General features: G+C 31.0%; 1 protein-coding gene across 1 annotated transcript in view; it reads right to left on the reverse strand.

Annotated features, from left to right (window-relative positions):
* The window catches only part of LOC139519976 (uncharacterized), a 57,399-nt gene extending 56,248 nt beyond the window's left edge, over positions 1–1,151 (reverse strand). The window contains exons 1-2 of the mRNA XM_071312304.1: positions 1,134–1,151; positions 6–229 (exon numbers count right to left, since the gene is read on the reverse strand). Coding sequence (XP_071168405.1) covers positions 6–222 — 217 coding nt within the window. The 5' untranslated portion in view covers positions 223–229; positions 1,134–1,151. The remainder of the gene's footprint in view (positions 1–5; positions 230–1,133) is intronic.
* Positions 1,152–10,682: the final 9,531 nt, after the last annotated feature.

Below are 10,682 nucleotides of genomic sequence, written 5' to 3' on the forward strand. Positions count from 1 at the left end.
CTTACCAATTTGTGGTTCTTCATGCAATGGAAGTGTTGGTCTACAAGGCTTCAATGAGATCTTCTTGTTCAAAAAACCTTCAGGAATCTTCTGAGGATAAAACTGTTTTTCTGTTATGTTATAAACATCTATGTTGTCATGAGAACCATAGGAAAGGAATACTTCTCTTTTCTTACTTGGTTTGTACAGTTGGTACGGAAATGATTTGTCGGGAAAATCCATATCATATCTACAAAACAAGCATTTATTTCATTAATCATGTAATAGATGAAGTGGGAATGGTCTGTCTAATTCTAGTATATTTGTACCAATTTATGTTTAGGAAATAAAAATATATGATTGCTATTTGGAAATCTGTGTTACTAGCCCCTCTTGAACTATTGACGTCATACATTAACAATCACTTTTTCATTGAGGTGTCAGATATTTTCTAATATGTCGTCAAAACTTTATAGGAACCTTTGTGATGTCCAGTAATGGCAGACAAATAGCAATAAGGTGTGTTATAACTTTTTTCTAAACATTCAAAAACTCCATTTAATTATTTATTTCATAAATGTACATACTATATGAGAGTACCCAAATTACACATATTTATGGCAGTTTTTTTCACCTACATTTATTAATGATCCAGACAAAAGTTTTCATTCTGTGTTTATTTTGAAGATGTACATGTATCCTTATTTCATGTATTTACTATGTACATGTAGTTCCACCAGTTTAATTTTGAACCCATACCGAAATATAGTAAAATTGGTTTGAACCAACCTCCAAATGATCCATGATTCAGTATTATATGTATGTAATGAGGAGTACCGAAATTGCATCGATGCTGATCATGCTAATACATGTATTCACATCCGTAAAATTCGAATAATTAATGTTTTGTTTCAATTCTTTATTTAGAACAATTTGACAATAGTATTCATAACTGCCAACTTTTTAAAATGCCCATGGGGATTTTACATGCAAGGTGGCTCTTACAGTCCTACAGAACCCTCAAGGGGGCCTTCAAATATATCTTATTGGTTTTTTTTTTGGCTTCTTCATACCTTTTGAAGCCTAAGGCATTGTAAAATTAACTGTTTTGTTTAAAATGTGGACAAAATTACTCTTTAAAAATTTTCATTGACCTTTCATGGGGGAAATCCCCTGCAAATAGTGACAGTTGGCAGGTATGTCTGTGTTATTTTTTTTTAAATGAATTCCTGTAACATAATTGAATTACTCATTTTTAAAAGATGAAGTTTAGTTGATGTCGCATGGCAACGTTTCAATTAATTTTAATTTTAGGAGTGAACATGAAAACTAGATATCTTTTGACATATACAGTGAACTTTTTGTGTATACATATTTATTTAAATAAACTAAGCTTTACATGTTGAAAGACTTGCATAATGTCAAATCACATAAATACAAATTGTTTAGTCTAGATTTTTCTTGCAACTTTTGCCAAATGGTTGCAAATTGAGTACTTGGTGCAATTTTGGTTCTGTGATGTTTGTGACTTTTTATGTGCATTCCAACATACTGATGCTTCTTATTAATGACTTTATTTCCTGTAACCTTTTTTACAAGCAATTTTGTTATATTTTTTCCATTTACCTACTGGAAATGGTAAAGTACATGTATTCTAAAGGTTTCTGACTTCGTTCACTTTCGTTTACAGGTAAAAGGCTTAAGGGTTGTAATGTGAATACTTTCATATTGAATAACATTGAAAATTTTGCCTAATGGCGTTAACAGTAACTTTTGATGTATGATGATAAAATGTACACTTTCTTTCTAAAATAAAAAATCATTTGATTTTGACAAATCATGTTCATGATATTCATGATGTTAATTATTTTCCAAACATAACGGTGTAAACAATAATTGTTTGAGACCTGTGACGAAACATGATAAAGATATTGTGATGAATCAAGGTGAAATTTTAACCGATTTGACCCTAACAGAAGCGAAAAAATAAATGTTTGATATCGCTGCTGGATAACTCGAACTAAAACAAAATCAGCCTATCACAAAATCGGACTATAACAAACTCGGACTATAACAAACTCAGGCTATCACAAACTCAGCCTACCATTACTTATATGCAGAAATATATTGAACAAACTTGGACTACGATTAGTAAATTGGGATGTTAATGGATTTTTTTATGACTTTTAAAAAAAATTCTTTACTGTATAAAAAAGTGTATATAAATTTAACATAATGAGAATATGCTAAATATTTTTGAAAAATAATGAATAAAAATGTATTAAAATAAATTTATATCCATCATATTATATGTTTTATATGAGTTGAATTTGATATTTCTAAATGAGGATATATGGTTACCTTCTATTTGAAATGTTATTGTGATTTTCTCGTTTATTATGTTTATTGACAAAAGATGTTTTAATGATTGATGTGTGTGCGTGTTAAAGAATGTATTGAAGTTGCGTACGATGTTGGTACCAATTCCATTTTGCTATAGATTAGCATAAAAATAAATATATGTATCCTCGTCAGTTCGATAAAAATATAGTGATTTCTGATTGAATTTATTAAATTAGACATGAAAATAAAGAAAAAAGGAACCGCAATTAAAAAAAAACAGGAATTATAACACTTATTTATCCAATTTTTACGCAATAACTTAATGTCCTACGTAACTTTTTGTGTGAAAAAGATCATAGTTCTGTTTCTTTCATAAGGTATTTTTTCACAGATCATCGTAAAACTTCACAAGAGTATTGCTTTTGTTATAGTTATTTGCGTGTTAAAGCAAAATCAATATCACTTAAAACCGTAATCTGGAAAATGTTATTTTTGAAAACGTAAATGCAAGGTAAGCGTATTTTGGGTTTGCACATTTATATAAGCATAGTTAGGGAGCTACCATTTGATTTTTATGAGGGGGCTAGGATGAAAAATTTTGTCCTGCATTTTTTTTTAGTTGTAATCTCTGTCCTGCCTTTTTATTTTTCACTCTGTTCGGTCCTGCCTTTTTTTTTAAAGTTTATCCTGACTTTTTTTTTACCTAAATTGTCGTCCTGACTTTTTTTTTTTGCAAGTGTCTCATCCTGCCTTTTTTTTTACTCAAAACTCCTGTCCTGCCTATTTTTTTCAAATTTCATCCTAGCCCCCCCCCCATAAAAATCAAATGGTAGCTCCCTTAGATCATAGAAAGCAAAATTTGGAGGTAATCAAACTAAAAAAAAAGAACATGAAAACATCAGTTATAAACCTGGTTCTTTTGTAACTGTTACTAAGAAGATATTAGATATTTAGTTAATTACAATTTCATGTAATTACAGGTAGTTTTGATCTCACTTGGGTGATTAAAATTTATAGGTGTCATGCATGTGTTCAAAATTTCACCATAATTTCATAAAACGGACTCATTCTGAGATCTGTCTGTACCATAAAGAATTGCATGTGTGACGGATTAAAGTGGAAGAAGTTCAATCTTTTTCTATATTTCATTATCCTTACTCCGCTATTTTTATTTAAACCTGCAGAAAGTTTGGGAAATGTTTTTCATGGGCGGCGCCATTTTGCCGGGATCCCTTAGTTTTGAAATAACTGTTATATGTTAAAATTGCAATCATATGATATAAATGTCTAATTGGTTTTCTTAGAATACTTTAAATATTTCATTAAAATACATTGTCGTATTTACTGTCATGTTTTAAATGCAGATAACAAAAAGACAGTAACTGATAAATCTGGTATCATGAAGTCTCCCTGAACAGTCATAAGGGAGATAATACAATCCCCACAACTCAGACTGACAACAGACACAAGCTGTAATCATGAAAGTGACTGTAAAAAGCAAGTTTTTCAATACTTAATACAGAATACCGCATAATGCTCAGAGCAACCAATAAGGCCATAGAACTAGACAGTTTTAAGAGTGTCATAATCGGTTTATATGAGCCAAGGATGATTAAAGTCATTTTTCTAATACACATCAGAGGAACCAGTAATGACGCACCTAACGTTGTGTTTGTCTCTATATTTAATCTTCCATTTAAAAGAATTAGAAAAACGGAACAGAATGAAAGATTGATCACTTGTTAAAATATTTCAATCATTAAACAGTTTATTTTTGAAACAGTAATAGCAATAAAAATCATGTTTGCTAACATTACAAACGGACTGTCAACCTTATGATGGGCACCAGTAATGACGCACTGTAAACAAACCAGTAAAAACCACTTGCACATACCTGATGTTCGAAAAAATGCTTCAATCCGGATAATTTAAAGTTAACACTATTCAAAAAATTCAATTTTATTAACAAATTTTGACATTTAACGTAAGGGTACCCAAATTGCACCGAGTACCCAAATTGCACCTATTTAGAAAAAATAGCAACAAAAATCTTACAAGATTTCCTAGAGACTAAACAATTTGTATTTTTATGATTTGATACTATGCACGTCTTTCAACATAAGTAAACATATTTAGATATACACAAAACGTTCACAGTGTTTATCAACAAATGGACTGTTTACTAAAAAAGCAAAATGTACGAAAACGTCACCATGCGACGTCATCAAAACGTCATCTTTTTAAAATTAGCAAATACAATACATTATAAGTATCCATTTCGTAAAATATGAATAGTAAGCATGGAAAAATATCCAATTGTTCAAAATATTTGAAGAAATTAAACAAAAGCTCGGTTATTAGACTTTTGACGATGTGAATTTAAGCATGGATGCAATTTGGGTACTCCTCATTACAGAATCATGGATAGTATGGAGGTTGATTCAAACCCATTTTTGTATGACTCAATATGGATTAAAAATAGAATTGGTGTACCTATACAATAAAGAAGGATAGGGCTACAAAATAAACATAGTATGGACATTTTTTTCTTGATCATAAAAAAACGTAGGTGAAAAAACTGTCAAAATAGGTGCAATTTGGGTACCGTCACGTTACAGTCACTTTTATGATCATGTTGATAGCAACACAATTTTTTACATTAATTTAATTGTAAGTTGTATTTTATTTAAAATTTTATATTAAATTGTTCAAAATTTATCAAAGTGACATATATATTCCAAATACTTGAAAATATGAAGTAATTGCATTCATAAAACAACATTGACAATAATACATTTATCAATGTATACTTCATACAATGAATGAAAAAAATAGATAAACCAAAGAAAATTATATAAGCGATGATCATTTGTTCTACAGTGATTCCCGCTTAAATGTAAAACCATGTCACATGACAGTCACGTGATTTGAAAAACACAAACTGGGGAAGCATGCGCTTACATACTTTTGCCGATCAAAGTGGATTTAGGACTGATTATCATTTGGGGAAGGGTAGACTGTTTTTTACCTTAATAAAATGGCGGAAATTGCACTATCTTTAATAATTCAAGCAATAAGAACATTTCTGGACAGAGTTTTAGGCATCTATGTTGTAGTCATATGACCTTCACCATTATGTTATGAATTGTAATTATCAATGACGTCACGGCTTTTGTTTAGAAATATAAAACCCAAAACTAAATTGGTGCGTTATTTCTGGTCCGCGTCAAAACAGGTACCAAGACGATAATACATGTATTATATGTCTCTGTACACATGTACAAATGTTTGTACATATATAATTTGTAACAGATTTGAGAATGTGACTATGGAGGATGTTATCGTGTAAATATGGTTCCTTTATATGTGAAATTGCAAGTTTAGTGCATTTATCAGGTTGGAAAGCCATATAAAGCCAATTTGCTTCCCACTTTGCTGCAGCATTTAAATCTTCTTGTAATTTATCACAGTGAGATTTAATTTCTTTATATATGATGCTATCATCAGCAAAGAGTCTTAAAGGGAAACTTTGCAAAAAAATCAAAAATTGATATATTTATGTCCATTCTGTATAAAAATGCTCACATTCATAGATATTAAAGTTTATTCTGCTAGATAAGAGATCACCATCGATTTTAAATTTAGAGTGTCAATTCCCTGCTTGCTGCCATTTTGTCATCTCCTCCGTTAAGAGACCACATTATGTCTAAGGACCAAAACTATAGTAACCTGATGTAGACGTAATTGCGAGTCAATATCTTGTCAATCATACCGTTGTTTTATCCAACTACATGTAACTAACTCGATACAGAAAATGTTATTATTTTTTAAATAACCATGGTCTCTCATTTTAAAACTGTTTATATTGGAATTAGTTAAAAGTCAAAGATCATCATAAAAAAGTGTATCGTGAAAATTGTTTTCGAAAATCTAATTTATTCATTATGACATTTTTATATGTGATTTAAATAAATGCGGACCTTCGGACCTTCCCTCATCTGATCACCAGCATGGCTAAAGGTATTACCCCAAAGGTATTGTGAGGTGACACGTCCAGGTATTCAAACGATTTCCTGTCGGACATGTAAGTTCATGCATCGTTTCACTTCTGAGAGTATTGAGGAGTGTACAGGGCCGATAACTTTTAGCTTTCCATTTTTTACTATCAGGTGTATAATATACATCTCTGTCTTGCGTGTCCGAAAGTGATGAACCAGTCATTACTAAACTCACACGCTTGTTTATAAATAACATTTCTGGTGTAAAGAATATTATTTATAAAAATCTAAATAATACCAAATAAAAAAAAGATTTGAGTATATAAAAATCTATTTACACATTTTTTCCAAGGGTAAATTTGGGAAAATGTATGTATATACTCAGTGTCAATAGTGAAGGACAGATTGGAACATACCATAAATATTGATTTAAAAAAATGTACGCACTTGACGACCATTGGTTTATATGCCTGGATATAAAGTTACGGAACTATAGCGCAAATTAAAATATATACATGTATACATAAGAAAGAAACATACATTTTGTGTAAATTAGGGTAAAAGTTTTGTAAATAGACTAGTCCACGTATGACAACAGTATGTAATCATTGAATGTTGATAGACTATTGTATACCAAAATAAGAAAACGAAGAAGAAGAAGAAAAACCAATTTGATTTAAATACATGTAACTTGCTTTGGTTCATCAAAGTTATGGACATAGTAAAATCACAGATTTATTTTCAATTAGATTGTTCTTGAATAAAAGAATAAATTTGTTATCAGGCCTTAAATAAAATATTGTTTGTTTCCCCAATCCCGACCAACCCTGCAAAAATGGTGCTACTCATAAAATTTTATTGTCAAAACTAAGTCAAATATTATTTTATTCATTTCTGATTTTCAGGCTTGCTGGATTGTCCGATAATGTTCAAGCTTTTTGGAAAAATAAAATTATTTCCCTACCTACCTACCCACACCTGGCTAGGCAGGGTGGGGATTGAGGAAACAAACAATATATTAATCTAGGCCTCATCACAATTGTTCCGAAATGCATGTAATATTATATGCAACTGAATGTACACTAATTATCCCAAGGGATGAGAATATTTTAATTCCAGGAAAACTATTAAGTATCAAAGTTTCAAATCAATTTCGGGATTTTATTTTCTTTATTTTGATATTGAATAACAGAAATTTAAAGAATAAACTGCTTCAAGTTGTCCGCTTTAGGGGTATTCTTAAAACAGTTAAAACAGACTTATAATAACACTTAAAAATAGGGAAAGATGACATTAAATTCGTTCTGTCTTTTTTTTTTAAACATCGTTGGTCAAATAAATAAAGTATTATACGTTGTGAGACAAAGACTATTTTAATAAGGACATTCCCGATTATGTAGAAATTTTGTTGATGTTTTTCACACTTGAAAAGAATAGCTGTTCTTTATTTTTCGATTCCATTCTAAGAACATCCTTAAATTTCCTGTCAAATTTTTAAAATAGCTGAAGTATTTGTGCATTGTACATGTGAGATTTAAAATAATTTGATGAGAACATTAATTCCTGAATATGTAAATAAAGATATCATTAGGGCCCCGCCTTTAGGCGGGTCGCCCTATAGTGATCAGTCAGTCTGTCCGTCCGTCCGCAGTATATTCATCTTTATAGCCATTTAATTGTAGAGAAATTTGTTTCCTTCTTCTAATTTTCCTCAAATACTTATATCAACAGATATCTAATAATATTTGTTATTCAATATTTTCATTAGGGCCCCGCCCTATAGTGATCAGTTTGTCCGTCCGTCCGAAACACTTTAACTTTGTGTCCGCTCCATATCTAGAGAACCATTATGATTTCATACTTTATACTTTACATGTTTATTAACCACCACCAGAGGGCGTGTCATGATGTATGTACAACTTCCTAGGTCAAAGGTCAAGGTAAAAAAACTTTGGTTTCAGTTGACAACCCTGTGTCCTGTGGTGAAGATCGTGTCCGCTCTATATCTTGAGAACCATTATGATTTCAAAGTTTATACTTGACATGTATATGAACCAACACCAGAGGGTGTGTCATAATTTATGAACGACTGCCTAGGGCAAAGTTCAAGGTCAAAAACTTTGGTTTAAGTTGACAACCCCATGTCCTATGGTTAAGATTGTGTCCGCTCTATATCTTGAGAACCGTTATCATTTCAAAGTTTATACTTGACATGTTTATAAACCAACACCAAAGGGTGTGTCATAATTTATTAACAACTTCCTAGGTCAAAGGTCAAGGTCAAAAACTTTGATTTCAGTTGACAAACCCATGTCCTATGGTAAAGATCGTGTCCGCTCTATATCTTGAGAACCGTTATCATTTCAAAGTTTATACTTGACATGTATATAAACCAACACCAAAGGGTGTGTCATAATTTATGTTCAACTTCCTAGGTCAAAAGGTCAAGGTCAAAAACTTTGGTTTCAGTTGACAACCCCATGTCCTATGGTAAAGATTGTGTCCGCTCGATATCTTGAGAACCGTTATCATTTCAAAGTTTATACTTGACATGTTTATAAACCAACATCAAAGGGTGTGTCATAATTTATTTACAACTTCCTAGGTCAAAGGTCAAGGTCAAAAACTTTAATTTCAGTTGACAAACCCATGTCCTATGGTAAAGATACAATTTTTTAATGCACATTATTCACAGCGGGGCCCACAGAGATGGCTCCCATCTCAATGATATCTAGTTGCAATTGGTAATGATCTGTTTCAAATATTAAAGGTTACCGATTCTAATTCAAATATAAAATAGTACAATTTTAAGTTCATACGCTCGTGTTTAGAAGGCTATTATTATTTATAAATTTAATCAATTAAATTAATTAATTCATTGTTACAAAACTAATCAGAAGTCATAATTCATTTAAAATTGTATTTTTCCTTATACCATAGTATTGAAGTTTGTAAAGTAATGGTTGGTGAGGAACTTTATCAAACGCTTTAGCAAAGTCCATAATGATAAGGTCAATTTGTATGTTACTATTATTACTAGATGATAGTTCTTGAATAAAGTCAATTTATTGCGATTCACAAGATGGTTTTTTCTGAAGCCATGTTGTAGGTTATATAAAATGTTGTTTTGTTCTAAATGTGACGTTATGTTACTTGTAATGATATGTTCCATAATTTTACAGCATATATACATGTTAATGATATGGGTCTGTAATTTACAGGTTTATATTTTCCCCCTTTTTTTAAAGCTGGAGCAACGTTTGCATGCTTCCAATCTTTAGGTGTTTCCCCCCGACTCTAATGACTTACTGAATATTAATTTAAGTATTGGTGACACTTGCTCTTTTAATTCTTTCAGTACTCTACCGTTTGTATTGTCAGGTCCACATGTTTTGTGGGGGTTTAGATTTGATAGTAATTTTGTGACTCCTGTTTGGCTAATAGATATTTGTGGTATGAAATGGTTTTTGCAAGGGTATGAATTGGAGGGTACTACAAATGTATACGTACTAAATGATTATAATTCATTTACATAGTACATTTTTTAATTGAAAGAAACAATTTGCTTCAGTATACCCAGTACTGTACATCTATCTAATACAACTTGTTTGATTCCATGCTATCAAATATTTGGATTAAGATGACATTCTTTTATGTCATATGTGCTTTTGTTTGGCATCAAATTTAAATGTATGCCAGTTAGCTGAGCATAGAGATTCAATGCTGTACATGTATATCATGTAGATGTAAATAAGAATATATAGAGATGCTTGTACAATTTTGAACAGGTACAAGTCTCCCTGCTAGTTTAAGGAAGCAGGTTTAAATTCTAATTCGTAAACTTAAGCATGTTTATCTAATAACCACAAACTCTTACATGGGAGTCGCCACTTGCAAAGACAAGCACACATTTTATTAATTAATTATAAACATGATAAATATGAGTATGATATTGTGGAAAGTTCATATCAATTTACAGGTATTAAGCAGCTTGTACTGGTTTCCCCATACTTGTGGTCTTCAAATCAGAAAATAAATGATATAATTGATAATATTATTTATTTGGCAAAATTTTACTGTGCTACTGTGCACTTTGACTGCAATGGCTTGATTGACTGTAAACCACGGGAGTTCAATCGTGCATGATCTCAGTATCCCAATCGAACTGACCTTACTATAATTAACCAAACACATGTCAACTAAAAACAAACAACATTCTACATGTTCCATTTTGTACAACTTTGATAAATACATATCCAGTTTGAAGGAATATATTTTTGTTCAATTGTTTTAACTTCCATGGCTTGATGGAAGTTATAATTATTGCCATTCATTTTCATGATTTTGTCTATTTATATTTCA

Source organism: Mytilus edulis, chromosome 4, assembly GCF_963676685.1.
Source record: "Mytilus edulis chromosome 4, xbMytEdul2.2, whole genome shotgun sequence".
Lineage (NCBI taxonomy): Eukaryota > Metazoa > Mollusca > Bivalvia > Mytilida > Mytilidae > Mytilus > Mytilus edulis.